General features: G+C 34.5%; 1 protein-coding gene across 4 annotated transcripts in view; it reads left to right on the forward strand.

The window, feature by feature from the left end:
• ATM (ATM serine/threonine kinase) overlaps positions 1-23,193 on the forward strand; it is a 140,551-nt gene that overhangs the window by 87,560 nt on the left and 29,798 nt on the right. The window contains exons 39-56 of one of the 4 annotated variants that reach the window (XM_049714066.1): positions 979-1,134; positions 4,314-4,401; positions 6,427-6,515; positions 6,615-6,717; positions 7,589-7,737; positions 9,130-9,234; positions 10,502-10,621; positions 13,012-13,246; positions 13,747-13,914; positions 15,002-15,115; positions 16,068-16,285; positions 16,798-17,009; positions 17,925-18,034; positions 18,457-18,615; positions 19,073-19,211; positions 20,045-20,127; positions 21,812-21,952; positions 22,925-23,041. In XM_049714066.1, the coding sequence (XP_049570023.1) occupies positions 979-1,134; positions 4,314-4,401; positions 6,427-6,515; positions 6,615-6,717; positions 7,589-7,737; positions 9,130-9,234; positions 10,502-10,621; positions 13,012-13,246; positions 13,747-13,914; positions 15,002-15,115; positions 16,068-16,285; positions 16,798-17,009; positions 17,925-18,034; positions 18,457-18,615; positions 19,073-19,211; positions 20,045-20,127; positions 21,812-21,952; positions 22,925-23,041 (2,506 nt within the window). Of the gene's footprint in view, positions 1-978; positions 1,135-4,292; positions 4,402-6,426; positions 6,516-6,614; positions 6,718-7,588; positions 7,738-9,129; positions 9,235-10,501; positions 10,622-13,011; positions 13,247-13,746; positions 13,915-15,001; positions 15,116-16,067; positions 16,286-16,797; positions 17,010-17,924; positions 18,035-18,456; positions 18,616-19,072; positions 19,212-20,044; positions 20,128-21,811; positions 21,953-22,924; positions 23,042-23,193 lie in introns of those variants that run through there. The other 3 variants (XM_049714065.1, XR_004478352.2, XR_004478353.2) reach the window with 3 other exon arrangements.

Raw genomic sequence — 23,193 nt, forward strand, 5'->3', positions numbered from 1 at the left:
GTTTCTGAATCATTCATTTTTTATTTATCATTGAGTTAGAGTGGTATTGACATTAGTTGGCCTTGGAGAAGATAACGTTTCTCAACATTAATTATTCCAAATACGACCTTGAGGAAGATTCCTTGAGAGAATATGACTGGGACATAGAATAAAGGGTAAGGACCTGAGTTCAGGTTCACATTTCTCAGAACAGCTACAATTAAGTCTTGGCTATGTGATAGGCACTTTATTCACCAGCTTTGTAAGCATTATTTACTCATTACAACTATTCTCTGAGGTATATATTGTTTCTGCGTTTTACAAATGAAGAAATTGAGCCTTAAGAAGTTAAGTTGCCAAAATTCATACCGCTTGTAGTAGGTGAACCAGCTGGATTTGAACCTAGCTAGAGTATCCTACGCTAATACCAGTGCTCTTAACCACTACCATGTCACATCTCTATAATGTTTGTTTTGAAAAAGATAATATCACGGTCCCTTCCAGTTATGGCCTATTGTTATCACAGTGGAAGATTTTTTTAAAATAACCTCAACCTAGGCAACTAAGAAGAAAATTAACAGCAATAGGAAAGACATGTAAATGTGTCTTAGAAGAAACAATATTTTCATTGAATTGGCCATTTAAAAACACTCGTGTATGTGTTATTAGTTATTCTGTATAGCCTATTCTTAGCCTATGATCGATGGATCCCTCAGTGGAGGCCGTATATGAACCCCAAATTTGTATGGGATGATGGTTCATAGCTTTCATCAGACTTTCTAAGAGGTGTGTGATCCAAAAAGAGTGACAGAGCTCTTCAGCTATGTTATGTTAGATGTTCATAGTTATATATTGGGGGTATGTTGTTTTTGGTTATTTAAATGTCATTTTCTTTCTAACTAGCATTTGCTACCATTGGATTCTATATCAACATACTTTTCTTTTGGCATTTAAGTTAAAGAAATGGACATGACTAGATATTTAAATTTTTTTCTTTAGACCTTCTTCAGGAACAGTTTTTGATGATGCTTTCTGGCTGGAATTGAATTATCTAGAGGTTGCCAAGGTAGCTCAGTCTTGTGCTGCTCATTTTACAGCATTGCTCTATGCAGAAATCTATACAGATAAGAAGAATATGGATGATCAAGAGAAAAGGTAATGGAATTTGGAAGTTTTTGTTTGTAAAATTGGTGTTGACATTGTTTCATTAAAGGTATATATTAAACATTTGTTTACTGCCACTCCCATTTAAAAGATATTTTAGATAGACGGTGTCTACCTTTTAAAGAGAAATGATAATAAAAATTTTTTAAAGAAATAAGCAATTCTCCTCTGAAATAGAGATGTTTATTACTTAAGAATTATAAAAATTATACACATAGCAAGCTCCTGGGGGACAGAGATCATCCTTATTTTCCTCTGTATTCCCCATAGTAACTAGCATTGGGAACTTAATATGTGATCAATAATTATTTTTCAAATGGTTGAGTGATTCTCTAACTTCAGTTAAATTGTTTACCACTATTTCCTCAGTTTATTGAAGATCCATTTTACTTATTGACTAGAAGTAATGTAACTGATTGCTTTCTGTGACTAAATCACTTTCATTATTTTATCTACCCGTATCTCTACTACTTTAATTTGCTTTTCCTCTGAGTTAGAACTTTCATAAAAGTCTAACAAGTATCTTAAATAGGGAAAAGCAAAAAATAGCCAGGAAAGTCGAAGAGTAAAAAATATACAGTTTATTGTCCCAACTGCCCTTCTCAAGTCTTTATTTCAAATAGCTTAGTGTTTATTTTTATAGTTATCCTCACTTTTCCACCACAAAATCACTCATATTACAAAATTAGCAAAGAGGTGTTATATTGATGCATTTCTTATGCTTGCTACTTATAATTTCTACTTTGGATTGACATTAAGCTAGAAGCAGTATGGTTTTTGGACTGTGAAAAACCGGGAACCGGAATTCAGAGCCTAGTTCAAATATAATTAACTTAGTAGGCTTGGACTGATTTCTTAACTCTCTGGTTTGTTTTAATTTCTACTTTTCAATTGAAAACAGTTAAAAATCTACAATATGTAGATCATTTGTATAATGTATAAGTGATATGTTTGTGATCACTTAGACTTTGTACAAAGACAAGTATTGATATGTTGTCCTTTAAGTATGAAATGAGTAAGAAATTGATTTTTGCCTACTCTTGATCTTAAAAATTTGGCAAAAATCCTGCATACTTAGTAGTAGTAGTTTTAATCTGAATGTGCCTCGGTATCTTGGTTCCATAGAATAATATTTTTTTACTAATCAGGAGTGAATAACTGAGCTCTTATTTGAGTATAAATAAAAGCTCTTTTAATTTGAGGATAGGTGATCATATAGAATGTGGGACATTTTTGCAAAATTGCTTGTTTAACAAGCAGGAGTGCCTGGATTTTATTTTTGTTAACTTTAGGAGAAAAGTGCTTGACAAATGGGGCTTGCTGTTTGCTTTGACAGTCTGATTTTGATTTTTTTTGTTTTCAGATGCCTGATGGGAAGGGGAGGGCAAACAGACATAAGGTGTATAGAGAGGGCAGGGAATGCTAATTTTCTTCAGTGACTCAGGTGAACTGAGACTTTTATAAATCTAAAGTGATCAGGAAAAGTATAAAAGCAAAATACAGATCAACAGTTTACAAACACTGTCAGGTCAGAAAACTGAATTGCTCTCTTAGGTTTTCTATTCGAGTTAGTTAATAGCAAAATGCCTTATACTAGGTATTCAGGAATACATACAGAGTTTTATTTGTTAACTTGCTCCTGAGAAAGTATGAGCCTTCAAAGTTAGTATCCATAATTTTTTTTAGAAAGAAATCAAAACTCCTTCAAACAGGATTTAGACAACCGGTCGTAGTTCACACCTCAGTCATTTTAGTATTCCTAATACCTAAGGCAATGCCTGACAGAAGTCCTGGCAACTCTGTTTTTTGCCTAGATGAATTATAGCTCTAGACTCAAAATCATAGACTCTAATACTGTTGTTCCTACTTTCCAAGTTTCTCCTCTAAAAACTTTTTTCTGCATAACTTACCAATAAGGAAAATATATGTAATATTTACATATAAAGGTTATAAAGCAAAATAGAATGTTGTCAGTGCCATTTTGTCAGTGGGTTTCCTCTATCCCACCCCTCTGTGCTCCTCCAAGAAGTAAATGTTATCTCATGTTTTGTGTTGCTCATTTGTTTGGATGATACTGTTTTCATGTGAGTAGAAACCCATAAATATAGTTTAGTTTCCTTATTTTTGAGCTTCCTAAGAAGTTATATGTGTGCTTTCCTACAACTTGTTTTTTTCCCTCAGTTTTTTGGTAAGATTTGTCTATGTTGTGTGTTGCTGTGGTTCATTAATTTGTCACTGCCACATAATATACCAGTGGGAGAATATGCCACAATTCATTTAACCATTCCCCTGTTAATGATAGGTGTAGAATTATTGGGTTGCAGGGTATACAAATTTTCAGTCTTATAAGATAGTGCCAAATTGGTTTTTAAAGTGGTTATACCAACTCAGAAATGTAGTTCACGAAGAAGTGGCTCAGTAGGAAGCTTCACATTTAAAGAAGGGATTCAAACTACCACTATTTCTAGTTTGAGTAAAAAAAGTAAAGAAGAAACTGAAATAAGTATAGGTAAATAATAGAGATAACATCACTTATGATAGTATTTATTTTATACATTGGATTATTATTGTCATAAACATTGTATAGCTGGCATGGTTTTAGAATTGAAATTATTTATAGGATTGAGTATCATATGCATATGTAAAGCTGAGGCCTTGGAGTAGAGAAATTGAATTCTAATTCTGACTATCACTTACTAGTTTTATTACCTTGGTTGTTACTGATCCACTTCCTTTTTAACACTTAATATTATCAGACTTCTTAATTTTTGCCAAATTATCAAGTGTTAAGTGGTGTCTCAAGTACGGTCTTAATTTTGTGTGCCTGTGTTTATTAATGAGGTTAAACTTCAGGTAAAACCACTGACAGAACATTTAGGAATTGAACTCAGGGACTTCTCTATTTTTAAGCTCTGTAAATAAGCATATTTTGGCATATAGCCTTCCCATAAACGAGACTGTCATTCAAATGTAATTCTCATTCAAAGAATTAATACTAACAAATTCCTTTTCTATTCTAGGTCTAACTGGTATTGTTTTTAAATATAAATGGTTCATTATATTTTATTTGTAATCTTTGTTAGTTTTTTCTGTCAAAGTGTATGGTATATGTATTAGCAAGCTTAAAAATAGTATATTCCCATTAAAAGAGGTGCTCTTGTGACAAACAGAAGTCTTATGTTTGAAGAAGGAAGCCAGAGTACAACTATTTCCAGTTTGAGTGAAAAAAGTAAGGAAGAAACTGGAATAAGTTTACAGGTAAATATTATTGACCTTATTATAAGTGATAATATTTGTTTTATACTTTGGACTATTATTTTGTTATAGAGACTGTATAGATTTGATTTGTCATTTGATTTTCAAACTGAAGTTACCTTTTTGGACTGTCATATACATAAATTCATGGTTTGAGGCTTAGGCCTTGGAGTAGACAAACTGGAGTTATAACCCTGACTCAACCACTTAGTTGTGTAATCTTGCACAAATGACTTAACCTTTCCAACCTTGAGTTCCTTTATCTGAAAGATGGAAGTAAAACCACCTATCTCATAGGGTGAATTTATACCATGTATTTTCTCCTACAGTACTCTGTTCATTTTCTTTGTAGCACTTAACATTTATAATTATATTTTTATTTGTTTACTTGTTTATTGTATGTCACATCTCAGGGCAGATTGCTTCTTCTGTAAATTTTTTAATGTTTACTCTTAAATTGACCCATTCTTACTGAATTTCTTTGGTCACCTAATTCCTCTAAAATGAGTTTCATCTTCTTCAGTTTGCTTAAACCTCTGATGTTCTCTTCTCTGTCTTTTGTTTGTCTCTCCTCCTACTTCTTGGAAAAAATAGGGGACATTATAGGAAGTCCCACCACATCCCACTGTCAAACATAGAAATCTCCCTGCATCTGCTGCCATTGTGATCTTTCCTCTTGTTAAAGCAGAGAAAGTTTCTCCTTCTGTCCTTCTTTCTGTGCTTTGTTTTTCATCAACTCTTTCTCAGGAACATTTTTTTTATTGTGCCGTGCTCCTCAACATATTCAAATTTTCAAACTTATTAAAAACATTCTCCTTCAAACGGACACAAAATCATTTCCCTTTTCCCTATGTTCTCTTAAAGGTGACATCGTTTTTTTCTCCCTTTCCATCACAGCCAAACCTTGTTGTCTGTATTTCCTGTCTCCATTTCCTTCCTTTTACTCTCTCCACTGAATAGCACTTGCTAATGTCAGTCATAAACTTCATGTTACTAAGTCTAGCGGTCACCTTTCATTCAACTTCTTCCTTAATGTTTCATCAACACTTAACACCATCAACCATGCCTTACTTGAAATATGTTCTATCTACCTTTTTGATACCATTCTCCTGATTTTTCTCTTTCCTTTTTTTGCTTCTTTATAGTCTTAGCCTCTTTTCTGAGTTTCTGGAGTATCTCCTGTGCTTCAGGCACTGTGCTAGGCTTCTGAACTGAATGTTCCAATACTGAGGGCTTGATTTCACGTTTATGAATAGAAACAGTTTGATTAGAATACTAGAATTATGCCAATATCAATTTGTGTTTAGAAAGTATTTCCTGGAGCAAGTACCATTAAGATAATTAAATTGCTTGATCAATTTTCTCTGCAATGCAGTTTCTAATTTTCTGTTTTCTTTTTTGATTTTTGTTTTCTTTTTCCTTTTTTTCTTTCTGTTTTGTTTGCTATTTTAATTTTTATTTTACTGAGATTATTTTAAGCAGAATCAATTCTTTCCTGAGTGAATTTTATAACAGAGTTTTGAGTCATCAAACCAATTCTTTATCCATATCACATTTTACCAATTATAACATAGTGCAACTTTGAATTTTCTCTCATAGAAAACCTTTACAGCTTGTATTTTTACCAAACTCAGTTTTCAAGAGTCAGACTTTGCAGGACTTCGTTTTCCCATGTCAGTTTTAGCTGTTGATGGGATTGTTTGCTTTTTTTTTTTTTTTTTGCTTTTGTTTTTATGATTATTTTTGCATGTGTTAGAAGCCTGTTAGGTTGGGATTTATTTCTTATCTAATTCACTAAATCGTGAGCAATTCTTGTCAGGTAGTCCACAGTCATTCTGTTGTGTGGGATCAGTTTGTTGTGTTGCTGATCAGTATCTTTAGTATATATTTAAATATCATTATATTTTACTTTTATAACATAACATGTAGAGTTGGGAGTTACATGATGGTAATGATATAATTTCAAATTTGCTGAATTCATAAACTGATAGTTTTCCCCTCCAATTTTTGTTGTTTCCATGTTTTTAGGATCTGCTCTTAGAAATCTACAGAAGTATAGGAGAGCCAGATAGTCTTTATGGTTGTGGTGGAGGGAAAATATTACAACCCCTTACTAGGTAAATTGCTTTTTTATAGATAATGCTATAGTCATTCTGTTATGAAAGAAGTTACATGTATGTAAAACTCAAAAGCATTTAAAAACTCTTTTCTTATAGACTGCGAACATATGAACATGAAGCAATGTGGGGGAAAGCCCTAGTAACATATGACCTTGAGACAGCAATCTCCTCCTCAACTCGCCAGGCAGGAATAATCCAGGTACTTTTTTTTCTGCTTTGGTAAAGCACTACTAGTGTAGTGCTCAGATTATTTCAGTATGTCAGTGGAATATTTACACAACCAGATAAACTGTAGAGGTAAGACTGAAGGTTCTTTTTTAGGCACTGGGATTAAAACTCAGAGGGATACACAGGTAAATTGGAAAAGTCACTGACCTGAAAGATAGTGTAGATTTGTTGGTCATAATCTTCTTAGCTAACAGTAGAAGACATTTCTTGACTGTGTACAATGTGCCCGGTAGTGAATTAAGTCCTTTGTATGGAAAACCTCATGTAAACTATTTCTCATAGCTTGCACTAGAGTTTGTCCCAGGAGTTGTCATTTCTGTTACTGGCTAATATTCCTTAGCCACTCTTTTATCCAATATCAGAACCCTTTGAGCTCTATCTTTGTGTTTTAGGTTGGCATTTTAAGTGATGTTGTGAACTACTAAAATTGTGAAAGTTACCTTTTTTTTTTTTTAAAGAAGATGTTGGGGGTAGGAGTTTATTTTTTATTTTTTTGCTGTGTTGGGTCTTCGTTTCTGTGCGAGGGCTTTCTCCAGTTGTGGCAAGCAGGGGCCACTCTTCATCGCGGTGTGCGGGCCTCTCACTATCGCGGCCTCTCTTGTTGCGGAGCACAGGCTCCAGACACTCAGGCTCAGTAGTTGTGGCTCACGGGCCCAGTTGCTCCGCGGCATGTGGGATCCTCCCAGACCAGGGCTCAAACCCATGTCCCCTGCACTAGCAGGCAGACTCTCAACCGCTGTGCCACCAGGGAAGCCCGAAAGTTACTTTTTATGTTTGCTGTTTTTTGTATCTCTAGTATTCTGTTATTTTTTATTCCTTTTTTTTTTTTAACTCCTGCATAGGCCTTGCAGAATTTGGGACTCTGCCATATCCTTTCCATCTATTTAAGGGGATTAGATCATGAAAATAAAGAGTGGTGTGCTGAACTACAGGAACTTCATTACCAAGTAGCATGGAGGAATATGCAGTGGGACCACTGCATTTCTGTCAAGTAAGAAGAATTCAGACATTTTTAATTGCCATTTGTCTAGCTATGAATAATGAACTGTTTTTATCTTGCTCTATGAATGTAGCAGGTGTTATGTTTTCATGTTTTGTAGATGCTGTAAGCTAAATGCTTAAATAATACAGCAGTATGCAGTAAGTGTACGTAAGGCTGAATTTCACTCTCTTCTTATATTAGGGCACCTCCACCCTCAAGATATTTTTGAAAATAGAAATATAAAAATTATTTTCTCATGAGAATCTTATTCACTTATTGTTTATAAATCCAAAGAGAAATATAGGCATTTCCCTTCTCACTTCCTGCTGCAAACATTTTATTTAGTTAGATGGCACTTTTATTGGCTGGATGGTACACGAAAGACTGTTTATCTTTATTTGTGAAATATTTTCTTTTATTAAAAAAACACTGCTAAATCACTAGCACGGGAAGAAAACGTTTATAACCTACATATACCATCACCATGTGTTCTGAATGAAAAGCCAAACACCTAATCTAATAAAAGATTGTGTATTTATGTAAAAAGTCTTTTGATGATATAAGCAAAAAAATTAAATCATATTCATTGTATGTTTAATCACTTTCATAGAAAAAAATTTCATTAATTAGAATGTCTTTCAGATTTCAAACTGTTAGATTGCTGTAAAATTAGAGATATGCACTCATATTTTAAAAACATTTTACTCTGTGAGCTGATTCCTACTTGTCTCTGTGAATCTCCATATTCTGTTTTTCCCCTTGCATACTATATTTCAGCCACATAGCACTTCTCCCATGTTTTTTTCCATCAAGCCAGGCTGTTTTTATATCTTCTTTTTCCCCTGTTACCGTGAAGGTGGCTACTTGTCATTCAGACTGTAGTTTAATAATGTGACATATTCAGATACATCTTTTCTGACTGTCCATTCTAAAATAGCCACCCAGTCATTCTGTTTTGTTACCCTATTTTACTTTCCTATATGTCCTTTGTCACTGTCTGGTATTTTTCTTATTTATTGTCCATCTGCAAACCAGAACATAAACTCCATGAGAATGGGGACCTGATCTGACTTGTCCACTAATGGATTCCCTGCATCTAGAACCTGGTGACTAGTGCCTGGCACGTAGTAGGTGTTCATCAAATAAATAAATGAGAATATAACATGTTTAGAGCCAGGAAAAATATCTGAGAAATTCACTTTTTTCTGCTTGAAGAATTTAAATGATCCACAAAATTCTTTGTAATTCTTACCAAGTTTTCTAGAAATGCATTTTTTAAAATGGAGATATCTTAATTTTAGTTTAAAATTTTGCCTTTTGGTGAAGCTGTTTATGCATACATATCTTAGGAGTCTCTATTTTTAAATGTCTTTTTCTTTTATTTTTAAAATTATTTCACAGCAAAGGAATAGAAGGAACCAGTTACCATGAATCATTGTATAATGCTCTGCAGTCTCTAAGAGATGGGGAATTCTCCACTTTTTATGAAAGTCTCAAATATGCCAGGTATTATAAAAAGAAAGAGTTACTGTATTTTAATATTTAATGTCATGGCTTCTTTTCTGAAAACTTGAAGAATAATTTCAACACAAGGATTTGCACTGGTGAAGGAGTAAGACCTGGTGGCTGTGGTCAGGTTGTTTCCTTGTCATTCCCTTTTCCTCCTTTAAAAAAATTCCCTGTGTAATTAATAATTCATACTAGTCAGTGTTGAAACTCAAAGTAGTGCAAAAGTGGGAGGAAATATTCAACAATTAAGAATTTCATAGCTTTTACATATCTGAGAAATGAGTGCTCAGATGAATTTTATCTGTTGCAAGCATGTTTTCATAAGAATTATGAGTATTCTTGTCTTAATAATTGTATTCTGTACTTCATATTTTAAATTTTGTACAAAAGAATTCTTTAATACACACTTGATATGTATATGTACACATATATATACACACAAATGTTTATATATATATAACCAATGTTACGTTTTAAGTTTTTGTTTTAGATGTAAGAGCATGCTCATATGTTAGGTACTTACATAAAGTGTAAGTTATTTTTTTCTTATGTAATAACTTTTTCTTTGCTTATGTGGTTCAGATATATTCTACCTTTAAAAATAAAATTCCCTTTGGGAGCCCTGATCAATTATTTACGCAGAACACTGAAGAAGGTCTTCTTGTTTCCCATTCCTTTGTTTTCTTCCGGGACCAGTGTACTGAGAATTTTAATCTTTTCTCCTCTAGTAGTTATGTGTCATTTACCTCTTTTAACGTTTAGTGTCCTTTTTATAAAATGGTGACTAATGGTCAATTCTTAAAGGCTTGTTATGAGGTACAAATGAGATAATGCACAACAAAGAACTTAACTCTAACAGGCTAAACAAATGTAACACATTTTTTGTTTAACAGTATTTGTGATCTAATAAATCCTGTACTTTATTACAGAAGTAATACTTGCTACCATTTAAGTGCTTATCATGTGGTGGCCACTTTGTTAGGCTTTTTCTGTATGTATTCTTTAATTTTCAACTGGAAGTGAAAAAACTGGGTTCAGAGGAATCCAGTAATGTGCCCAAAGCTATTCAGCTATTACTGGCAAAACTGGGATTTAGATTAGGTCTGTACAATTCCAAGGCTTACTTTGTTTCCACTACCTTATGCTTGTGCTTGTGAGTGTTAGTATTATTAGATCCACACCAAGGCCTATAACGGGAAGTCAACTTTTATCTTCCTGCAAACCTCTTCTTAGTTTTTAAGTGTCTTGTCTTTTCTGCCACTAGAGTTAAAGAAGTGGAAGAGTTGTGTAAGGGCAGTCTTGAGTCTGTGTATTCCCTCTACCCTACACTTAGCAGATTGCAGGCCATCGGAGAGCTCGAAAACATTGGGGAGCTTTTCTCAAGGTATGTGATTGAAATGACTGTGTATTCCAAAGTATAGCCTTTCTGTTACCAATAGGGACTTTAAAAAATAAAAACTATATAGAGATCAGCTATAGGTTTATTTCAATATCTTTTATCAAGATATAAGTAAATTAACCTAATGAACTGTGATCTTGTTAAAATAAACATTTTCAAAAATATTCATTGTAAAAATTCAGGTTATTAAAATTTAACTTATTGTGTTTTTCTCTTTACAACTTTTTCCCTGTTCAACCCTAGATGAAATTGTTTCCTCATGTTTTTTACCATAGCACATTATACTCCATTCTGTTTTAGTATCACATTGCATTGGTGTCATTTTATGTATACTCTGCCATGCTGTACTAGAAGCTCCCTAAAAATAGGGCTTATTTATTCTTGAATCCTTTGTATCCCTAGTGCTTTTTCCTGGTGACCAATTCTTAGTAAACAGTCAATGTTAATGAATATGGAGTGTTTAGGGGAGATTGCCTCTTATAATGGTGAAAAGGAAGTGATCTCACTTTCCAGTGTTCCTGGATCTTTCTCTGCTAGGGAGTTATAAGGAAGAAAGGGAAAGTTTGATGAGCTGGTACCAAATACCTATGCTCTAGGACAGCAGTTCGCAAAGTGTGGTGTAGAGATCCTGGTTTTCCCAAGATCCATTCAGGAGTTCATGAAATCAAAACTGTTCTTACAAAATGTTATCTGGTATTTTTGCTCTCATTCTCTCATGAGGTATAGTGAAGTTTTGGTGAGGTATCAGAGAATAGCCACAATTATCTGAAGACTATGAAAATACTCCTCCCTTTTCCAACTATGTATCTGTATGAAGCTAGATTTTCTTCATATACTTCAGCCAAACATCATAGCACAGCAAACCAAATGCAGAAGCAAAGATGAGAATTTAACTGTCTCCATTAAGCCAGACATCAAAGAGGTTTGCATAAATGTGAAACAGTGCTCTTCTCACTAAATTTGTTTTGTTTTGGGAAGGATAGTTATTTTTTTATAAAAAATGTTATTTATGATATATGATATATAGTCGATTTACTACTGTTATTTTAAAATAAATTAATACATGTTAGATTTTTCTCAGTTTTAGTTTCTAATAAGGTAAATATTAATAGGTATAATCCAATAAACAAAAGCTCTTTGGGGGTCTTCAATAATTTGTAAGAGTGTAAAGCATTCCTGAGATTAGAAAATTTGAGACCTGCTGCTCTAGGATCATTTTGGGAGGAATTAAAGTTTTGGTTCCTGTGAATTTATGTTACTGTTTCCTTCTTTATCAAGCAACTAAAAGAGCTTTCATTTCCTAGTCATCACCTTATCATCTTAGTCTCCTTGCTTCATCTTAATTTCTCTTCATATAGTAGGCCTAAAGGATTGGACAGTATTGCTTAGTTGAACATCTGGGAAGCACTCTGTTCATATAAACTAATTGTACAATATGCATTTTCTCTTCCTTTAATAAATAGTATCGGTATATGAAACCTTTACCAGGTGCCAGCATTTCCTTCATTGGATTGTTCTTTCTTTAACAGCTGCCATTTTGCATAGAGTCATGCCCTGTGCGTGGCAGGCACAGTAGATAATGAGTTTATTACATTACCTTGCTGACTGTCCTTTTTACCACAGGGAACATTGGAGCTGGACAAGAGGTATAGATGTTCTGAATGACAGGCCTGATGAGTGTGTTCTCATTTCAGAAGAATGTTAGTTTAGAAGTGTTGCTTTTTGTGAGGTTGAAGAGTATTTTTAAGAAAATCTTGAAAGTATCATCTATAAAAATATTAAATCACTATGCTGTATACCTGAAACTAACATAAACAATACTTCAATTTAAACAAAGAAAGGAAAAAATCTTTAAGTGTTCATCATGTGTTGGGTTCTCTGCTGACTGACCCTCAGAGGTCTGACCATATTGTAGGTTTCTAAACTATGGTCCTTATTTTGGATTATTTTAGAAGTTCCAGTCATGTTACTGCAAAAATTCCTTTGTGTCCTGCCCCCCAGGGGTGCTTTGTGACCACCTAGAGGGGTGGGATAGGGAGGATGGGAGGGAGATGTAAGAGGGAGGAGGTATGGGGATATATGTATATGTGTAGCTGATTCACTTTGTTATAAAGCAGAAACTAACACAACATTGTAAAGCAATTATACTCCAATAAAGATGTTAAAAAAAAAAGAGAAAATGTTGGACCAGGTCAAGGGTAGGTAAACTATAGCCCGCGGGCCAAATCCGGCCCACTGCCTGTATTTGTCAATTAAAAAAAAAAAAAAATTCCTTTGTGTTTATTAAATCTTAAGTTTCAGAACCTGCATATTAGCAGGGTTTTTTGTGGGTTTTTTTCATTTCTCTTATGTGAATTCTGTGATTTGGCTTTCAGATCAATAACAGATAGGCAGCCCTCTGAAGTATACATTAAGTGGTGGAAACATTCCCAGCTTCTCAAAGACAGTGATTTTAGTTTTCAGGAGCCTATAATGGCTCTACGCACAGTCATTTTGGAGATCTTGATGGAAAAGGAAATGGAAAACTCGCAAAGAGAGTTTCTTAAGGATATTCTCACCAAGCATCTTGTAGAACTATCTGTATTAGCCCGAACTTTCAAGAACACTCAGGTAATCAGATTTAAGACTATGTCATCTCACCTCTTGACCTTGCCTTTTATTACCCAGAAAATAGAAAGCATAAGTAAAAAAGAAATGTCATTGAGAGACAGAGATTGCTATTAAAACATTGTATAGCATAATTGTTTAAGAGTTCCCATTTTGGAATTAGACCTGAGTTTGAGCCTTGAACAAGGTACTCACCGTCTCTAAACCTCAATTGCCTGGTTAAAAAAATGAGAAGCTACCTAACTTACTCATTGTATTTATAAGAAGTCAGCAATTTTATATACTGTGTATAAACACACATAATTAGATAGATGTCTTTATATAAAGAGAAAAACAGATAGGCCGACATCGGGCCTGGGGAAGGCAATCAGAGATGCACTTAAGACAGTCCTGACAAATAGTCAAGTCCTCAGTGAATGGTAGTAACTGCTTTTATTAGTAATAGTAGTGGTAGTATTAGTAATAGTAAAAGTATTTATTCTTATTTGTCATTTTCATTTCAGCTTCCTGAAAGGGCAATATTTCAAATTAAACAGTATAATTCAGCTAGTTGTGGAGTCTCTGAGTGGCAGCTGGAGGAAGCACAAGTATTCTGGGCAAAAAAGGAACAGAGTCTTGCCCTGAGTATTCTCAAGCAAATGATCAAGAAGCTGGGTGCCAGTTGTACAGAGGTTCACTTTTTTTCTATTGGCCAAATTCGTATTTTACTGTTATAAGAAAAATGTGCATTAAAATATTTAAAATAAAATTTAAAGTAATTACCAATTTTATTAAAACTTTTATTAAAGCTTTGACCCATGAACAAGCAATTGTTAAAAGGAGTCTTGAAAATTAATATTTGTAAAAGAAGTTTAGAAAGTATTCATTTTTCCTATTTATAGCATTTCTATCAGTCCATCTTGTTGTTGGTTAATCTATCCCAGTGATAAGCCTCAGTTTTTTAAACTTTCTACAGTATGTGGGAAACAAAGATGAAATAGATTCTATAAATTTGAAATGACAAAAAAAATGGAAGAGGAAATGCATAAGAGAACAAAACTTTTAGAAAAAAGCAAGTTGGAATAATTGGGTTGCTAATCCAAATACCTTGAAAACATCATGTCTAATATTTTATCTAACATTACCTATATTAGTTATTGTAAACTTGGTTGCTTCTTCAACTCTATCTCCAGCATATGATGCGCAAAGTAGCAGCATTTGTAGGAATCATGAAGTGTTTTAAAGGTTTGGACACAATGATGTCCCTCTGACATAAACCTACTTGGTGAATATCAACTTTTTGTACTTTTGGATAATGGAAACTTATATTACATCCTCCATCACTAGAGAATTCATCATTATACCAAAGCCCTGGGAACTCATATGATATGTTGTTTAAATATTGCTTAACAATGTGGACTCCAGGGAGTTACCTACTCTCTTTGACCTCAGTTGTAGTTTTCTAATTAAGGATAACAATAGTACGTATTTCATAGGGTTCTTTTAAGGATTAAATGAGTTACTATACATAAAGCTGGTAGAAATGCCTAGCATATGAAAGTACTCAATAAATGTGAGTTGCTCTGATAATAGTAATAATAATAAACAGTAGAGAATGATTATTTTATAAACCTACATATTTGGAATTATTAAAATAGTTGTAAGGTAAAAGCAAATGAGGAAAGACATTTTTAACCTGCTTTTTTCCCCCTACGTGGATGATTCTTTTATATAGTCATGATAATGAATTACATTTTAAGATTTTGCTTTCATATACAGAATGATCCCAACCTAAAACTAATATACACAGAATGTCTGAGGGTTTGTGGCACCTGGTTAGCAGAAACTTGCTTAGAAAATCCTGCAGTCATCATGCAGACCTATCTAGAAAAGGTAAGATTTTTGAGCAGCCCTTAAGAGAGTTGTTTAGCTTGAACACATTTGATGTTTTTATTGGGATCAGATGTATTTCAAAGGCAAATAAAAGCATGACTTCACTTTTCTAAATATTATTACTGTTGTAGCTCTGTATACTCTTCAGGGCAGAATGAAACAATGTTACAAAAGAAGGAGCATGTTTGGAAAGTAAGCCCAAATGTGTCTTCTCTTTACCCCCATCACCAGCTACTCTTTAAACTACTCTGGTTCTAAGCTAAGTTTCTGATAATTTCTCCACTTAACTTATTTGTAAAAATAGGTGATTAAGTAATATGCAAGTCAATCTTTATTATTCATTTGTAGCCCAACACTACAAGTAGGACTGGGACTCCAGTGCTACTACTGCTTTTGACCTTCCTGTTTCTCCCTCTTATTTAGTTTAGCTAATTTTAGAAATAGCTACTTCACTAAATAAATGAACATGAAAAGCATAATATGATTTTTTTTTTTTTTTTTTTTTTGCGGTACACGGGCCTCTCACTGTTGTGGCCTCTCCCGTTGCAGAGCACAGGCTCCAATGCGCAGGCTCAGCGACCATGGCTCACGGGCCCAGCCGCTCCGTAGCATGTGGGATCTCCCAGACCGGGGCACGAACCCGTGTCCCCCTGCATCGGCAGGCGGACTCTCAACCACTGCCACCAGGGAAGCCCCCCATAATATGATTTTTAAAAACTTTTATAGAGCTTTTTGTTTTTGCACTGTTCTTTGCAAATATTAGCTATTTTGGTTATTTCTGCCATGTCAAAGTTGTTTTGCAAAGTCAAGAAAATACTGTACTTCATATAATTTAGCTTATATACATATATATAAATTAAACTTTAGTGTGGATATTTCTTTGATCTGAGTAATTCTTTAGATGTATTTAGTATCTGTAAATATAATATAAATGTATTGTTTTTTCTTGAAGGCAGTGGAAGTTGCTGGAAATTATGATGGAGAAAGCAATGATGGGCTCAGAAATGGAAAAATGAAGGCATTTCTCTCATTAGCACGGTTCTCAGATACTCAGTACCAAAGAATTGAAAACTACATGAAATCGTCAGAATTTGAAAACAAGCAAGCTCTCCTGAAAAGAGCTAAAGAGGAAGTTGGCCTTCTTAGGGAACATAAAATTCAGACCAACAGGTAACTAGGGGTCTACAAGTGACACGATATACAGATATACAGTATATATACAGGTATAGAGAACCAGATAAGAATTCATGCTCTGGTTCTAAGCTAATTGTAAAGTATATTGATGTTAGCTTCTTGTTTTGCTTTTTTTAGTTTGTTTGTTGGTATCATAGTTGAAGAAGAGATAGGTGTTGAAATTAAATAGGAGTTACCTATTTTGATGTCATTAAATCCTTTATTCAAACCTGCTTTTGGTCTATATATTTTAGTGTAAGTAGAGAATAACATTCACGAAATACCTTGGATAGAGTCCACTTTGTCTTTGGTTGCCTAAGATAGCTTTTGAGTTGCACAAACTTACTTTAAGACAAAACTAAGTTTGTTCCCCTTTATAATTCTTAGAATTTTGCTTTTTCTCCTAAGGTGGACACCAGATTTTTTATTTACTTTGTATATCTTATATGATGTTGTAGTTCTATAAAATTTGATGGCTTTTGTGTTTTGCTTTAATTATCCAATGTAAGGTACACAGTAAAGGTTCAGCGAGAGCTGGAGTTGGATGAATGTGCACTCCATGCATTGAAAGAAGATCGTAAACGTTTCTTATGTAAGGCAGTTGAAAATTACATCAATTGCTTATTAAGTGGAGAAGGGCATGATACGTGGATATTCCGTCTTTGTTCCCTCTGGCTTGAAAATTCTGGAGTTTCTGAAGTCAATGGCATGATGAAGGCAAGTGTTCTTTTTCAACCCAATATTCTAGCCTGTGCTTTAAAAGTTTAGACATAAGCCCCTCAATGTCATGGATTTTGTATACTTTGTATCCTTGGCACTTGGTTCAGGGCTCTACACGTAGGTACTTAATTAGCTCTAATGATGTAGGTTTATGTGGCTATGAGAGAATTTAGGTCAGTCTTTTCCTATATCTTTGCAATCACCATAGGAAAGTACTCAGAATGCTAGACTGGGAGATTTAGAAAGCAATTAAAAATGATGTGATCACAGGTTGGGTATTTTTCCCCTGCTTTAATTCTTTTCTGGGATTTTTTATGGTAAATTATTTTTGTAAATGGAAAAAAAGATTTTAAGAAAACATTAAAGTGGCAGTATTTTGTAAATTTTTATTTAAAAAATCTTAGGTTTTATTGATGACACCTAATATTAAAGTTATGTTGGCAAGGTATATATTGGCAATCAGTTTGAAGCTTAGAAGTAAAATGGTTCTTCTGGCTGAAGAGAATGATACAGCCAACCTCTGCTACTAATGTACATTAAATCCTGTTACTTTTAGCATGTAGGGAAAAATAGTTATTCCCTGTTATTCACACTGACTTCTCAGGAGTCAAGATTACAATAGTCCTTAGATCCACATTTGTTCTCCTTGGATTCACTGGAATATGAGCAGTGCCAAGTATTCCAGTTCTGAATACAGTTTGATTTAGGTTCAAATATTATGACTGACCAGTGAATCAATCTAGACTTTAAGATAAATGATAAGTAAAAATATGTGATTAGTGAAATTTTATTTAATATCTGCTAGATGATTATACTAGTAGAGGAGCATTTTCTTAGAATAATTTATTTGCTTAGTTGTGAGACTATTTGACATGCATTGTTTTTTTAATTTTGTGTTCTTTTTAATGGTAGAGAGATGGAATGAAGATTCCATCATATAAATTTTTGCCTCTTATGTACCAATTGGCTGCTAGAATGGGGACTAAGATGATGGGAGGCCTAGGATTTCATGAAGTCCTCAATAATGTAAGTAAACCTGAAAATCAAACCACAGTTGCTTTTCTTTTATATTATTATATACTACTGTTCCACTCCAGGAAGTGGCAATACAAAAAAAGTTTAGTCACTCATATTTATTATGCTATATATATATATATATATATATATATATATATATATATATATATATATATATATATGAGGGCAAGAATAAAGATTCCCTTTTGTCTCCTCTCATGCTCCACATAAGTTACTCAATTTCTTTCTCTTTCTTATTCCTCATGTACTTCTGTCTCTCTCTCTCTCATACATACCCATACTCACACAGTCCACCCACGGCAGCATCTAGTACAGTAACACATATCTTAATGTTAAGCAAAATTTAAAAGGTTATGGATTTTCTTTTTTTTTGGTTTCCATAAAACTAACAGTTCTTAATTTTATGACAGCTCATCTCTAGAATTTCAATGGATCACCCTCATCATACTTTGTTTATTATACTGGCTTTAGCAAATGCAAACAAAGATGAATTTTTGACCAAACCAGAGGCAGCAAGAAGGAGTAGAATAACTAAAAATGCACCTAAACAAAGCTCTCAGCTTGATGAGGTATCTGGATTGAACATGCATACCTTTTTGAATTGTAATATTCATTTTTTCCCAAAATATTCCTTTCTTAAGTCTCAGGAATTCTAGGAGTGTGTGTTCTTGACAGTATTCAGATTGTAAATCCTTTGTTATTGTGATGCTACCTAAAATTGGTTGAAAACTCCTGAATATTTCTCAAAGCATAAGAAATACCAAAAGTATTTTTACCTTTTTTCCTCGGAGCAATGAGCAAAGAAAAAATAAATTTTACAAGGCACCCAAGTCATTTACTCTTGAGATTATTATATCTTTGATGTATTTCATTCATAATAAGATGACTTGGTCTCTGAGGGATTATAGTCCTTCCATTGTCTAGCTTTGTGCATAAATTACTTTTCCTTTTGTTATTATAACTCTGAAAAGTTTAAGTCTTGGGTATTTGCTTATGTAATATTTTTTGTTTGTTTTTTATTAATAGGATCGAACCGAGGCTGCAAACAAAATAATACGTACTATGAGAAGCAGGAGACCTCAGATGGTCAGAAGTGTTGAGGCACTTTGTGATGCTTACATTATACTAGCAAATTTAGATGCCACTCAGTGGAAGGCTCAGAGAAGTATGCAGTTTGAAAGAATGAGTGTTGCCTTCTTGCTGTGTTATTCTCTGTAGGGATGTATTAATTATAGAGCTTAATAATGTAAATCTGTTCAACTCACACACATTAATTATAGATGTGAATGTCCTGATGATTACAACTTACACATGATTCAAAACTTAATTTTTGTATAATAGCTTCAACACCCCTCCAGTCACTTTTTTACTTAATATCTTTTTGTGGAACTGATAATAGGTGACTGCACTCTAGGACTTAAAAATGGGAAGACCTTATCATTTTCTCCATTATTCTTCTTGCTGTGTCTATTTAAATAATTATAAGCTGCTATAATATTTGGTTATTTGTATCTCTCTCCCCATACTTTAATAATTGTATTCTTTTTTCTGTTCAGAATCATATCTTCACATTTAAATTTGTATTATTTTAAAATAAGAATGAGGCTTCTCATAGTGTTCCTCTCTAAGCAAACAAAGACTATTGTCATGTCCTTTAGTCAGATTTAATAGTAATATGACAGGAGTACATTATCTATGTGCTATTTACACTGTATATAATTATCTTAAGTTGCTCGATTTGACCCCTCAGGTAAATCTGGTCTAGTTACCAGCGCCAGGTAACCTGCAAATTCATTTGTAAGCCATGTTAACCATTGTTATGCCCTGACCCTGAGTGGCATTGTGTCCTGAGCCCTTGGTCTTCATTTCTAAATCAGGGCCTGAACCACAGATTAGCCACAGTTTGGGTTTATGGTACCTGCTGAATTCTCCTGCTTTACCTTCAGTACTATTCCTCAATTTGCAGTTGTCACTGAAACCTCTTTATTTTAAATACAGAAGGCATAAGTATTCCGGCAGACCAGCCCATTATCAAACTTAAAAATTTAGAAGATGTTGTTGTTCCTACTATGGAAATTAAGGTAATCTACCATTAACTGTTTTGATTATTTTTTAATTAAATAATTTATTTATTTTTTGACTGTGTTGGGTCTTCGTTTCTGTGCGAGGGCTTTCTCTAGTTGCGGCAAGTGGGGGCCACTCTTCATCGCGGTGCGCGGGCCTCTCACTATCGCGGCCTCTCTTGTTGCGGAGCACAGGCTCCAGACGCGCAGGCTCAGTAATTGTGGCTGACGGGCCTAGTTGCTCCGCGGCACGTGGGATCCTCCCAGACCAGGGCTCGAACCCGTGTCCCCTGCATTGGCAGGCAGACCCTCAACCACTGTGCCACCAGGGAAGCCCCTGATTTTTTAATTAAGCTAAATTACTCTTTAGTAGGTTAAACCATTTGAAATAGCCTTTTTTTGTAGGTCAAAATTGGTTAAATATTGGCAGTTTCACTTGTTTCAACCTATAGTTTGTTTTATTTTTAATATTTATTTATTTGGTTGCATCAGGTCTTAGTTGTGGCATGCGGGATCTTTCTTTGTGGCACGCAGGCTCTTAATTGCGGAGTGTGGGCTTCTCTCTAGTCCCGGTGCACAGGCTCTCTAGTTGTGGCACGCAGACTCTAGAGTGTGCGGGCTTAGTTGCCCCATGGCATGTGGGATCTTAGTTCCCCAATCAAGGATCGAACCCACATCCCCTGCATTGGAAGGTGGATTCTCAGCCACTGGACCACAGGGGAGTCCTCAGCCTATAGTTTTTTTTCTTTATTGGATTCCCTTTGCCCAAGAATTAAAATATATAAAGTCCTCTCCTGCTTTCTTTTCTTTTGCCTTCATTTTTACAGCTTTCATCTTTCTTATGAAGAAGTCTATAGACTTATTTTTATTGGCCAGAAGAAGGAAAGATTTCATGTGTTTATGCCAAAATTAAGTTTTAACTGAGCAAGAAAGTCCCTAATTGTTTTATACTGGTTTTTAAAATTCTGTATGCATTAGAATGTATTGACTGTGATGTATTACGGTATTAAATAATACAATATGTATTACAATATTAAATTGACTATAATGTACATGACACTTTCAGCTATGTCCTGATGGTCTTTTATTGTTAGAAGTACGGTGTTGCCAGGGATATATGTAATGATAAAGGTTACAGTTTAGAAAATGATCATTTTAACTACATTGTAAAATCTCTCCTTTGAGTTTGTAGTTTAGTGTTTAATATCTGTAGTTGTTTGATTTGCAATGTAGCTTCATCATGTGGATTAACCTATCAGCAAATTATTTAGCTGAATATTTCCTGAAAATGCCAGATTTAGCAATTACAACCAAGAAAACTCCTCTCCATATTTTTCTAAAATTTACCTTGTTTTTGTGAGGAGATGACTTAATTTATACAGATGACTTAACATATACAGGTCAGTGGCAAGACCTGAACCAGGGTTTTTCAGTAGTTTTTCAGTAACACTATTCTAACTTTGTATGCCCTACTTTTATTAAGAGATGTTTAGGGAGGTAAATTTTATCTATGTCAGTTTTTAAAGCCTTTCCAATGTCAGATCTTCTTTCTTTCATTTATAAAGTTACCACTTCAGTTCTTAACCAACAGCACATTGTCATTCATTCCTCTGTTTAATATTAAAATTGTCATTTATAATTCATTTTTCTTTAAATGCAAATTGTGTATCTGAGCTATTGTCATATTTATACATTTTATTAGGTGGACCCCACAGGGGAATATGGAAATCTGGTGACTATACAGTCATTTAAAGCAGAATTTCGTTTAGCAGGAGGTTTAAATTTACCAAAAATAATAGATTGTTTGGGTTCTGATGGCAAGGAAAGGAGACAGCTTGTCAAGGTGAGATTTTCCTTTTGTTGTTAATGAAAAAAGTCAAATAGAAAACTTTAGTTGATATTTTCTTCCTACTTTGGGTCTTTATTTTTTTATTGTTTTTTGCGGTACGCGGGCCTCTCACCGCTGCAGCCCCTTCCATTGTGGAGCACAGGCTCCGGACGCGCAGGCCCAGTGGCCATGGCCCACGGGTCCAGCCACTCCGAGGCACGTGGGATCCTCCCGGACCGGGGCACGAACCCATGTCCCCTGCATCGGCAGGCGGACTCTCAACCACTGCACCACCAGGGAAGCCCTGGGTCTTTATTTTTATTCTGAATAAGGAAAACATAAACTAGAAATATATTGTTTTCTAGAAGCAGAATGCTTTTCCTCATTTTTTTGTCTCTCTGAAAGACCAGCCTTATTATAATAGTTGGTTGAAGTAAAAGAATACTTTTAACATGTACAGACATGATGAGATTAACAATCAACCTGCTTGTTATGGGAAAAAAGATTTCTGGTGAGTGTAGCTTATTTTTTTGAATAGTTCAAGTTGAAGGCCCTTGCCTCAATATCCTGAGTCTGGCACTGTGCTAAGTGCTATTAAATGTATCAGAAAGCAACAGCATTCCTCCCTTACTCTGCTCTTAAGCTCTTTGGGCCTTGCTGGGAAGTAGTAGAGGAACAACAGTGCTCTTCTACACTTGTATTTTACAGTGTGCCCTCAAGTGGAGGGATTCCAATTATTTTAATTACAAAAGCAGCAAGTGGGGGGAAACTTCTTATTTCTAAATTGGTCTGCCTACCCAGTGGTATAGCTTATTCTAAATGAAAGAATAGTATTAGGTCTTAATTATTTAAGAGACTATTATGAGGAGCACAATCCTCGGATTGATTTCTAAGTTCCCTTTGGCTGTCCTCGGATGACTCTTCGTGTGATTTTATAATAAAGAAAATGAACTACACTTAGTTATTTGTGTTTTGATTATTCTGAAGGGCCGCGATGACCTGAGACAAGATGCTGTCATGCAGCAGGTTTTCCAGATGTGTAATACATTGCTGCAGAGAAATACTGAAACCAGGAAGAGGAAGTTGACTATCTGTACATATAAGGTAACTAGTTTATACTTCTGCTTCATTAAGGACATGTAAAAGACACCATTATTCAGGCAGGGGTCAGCAAGCGTTTTCTGTAAATTTTGGAGATTAATCCTTTGTCAGTTGCTTCATTTGCAAATATTTTCTCTCATTCTGAGGGTTGTCTT

The sequence above is a fragment of the Orcinus orca genome, chromosome 8 (assembly GCF_937001465.1).
Source record: "Orcinus orca chromosome 8, mOrcOrc1.1, whole genome shotgun sequence".
NCBI classification, from domain to species: Eukaryota; Metazoa; Chordata; class Mammalia; order Artiodactyla; family Delphinidae; genus Orcinus; species Orcinus orca.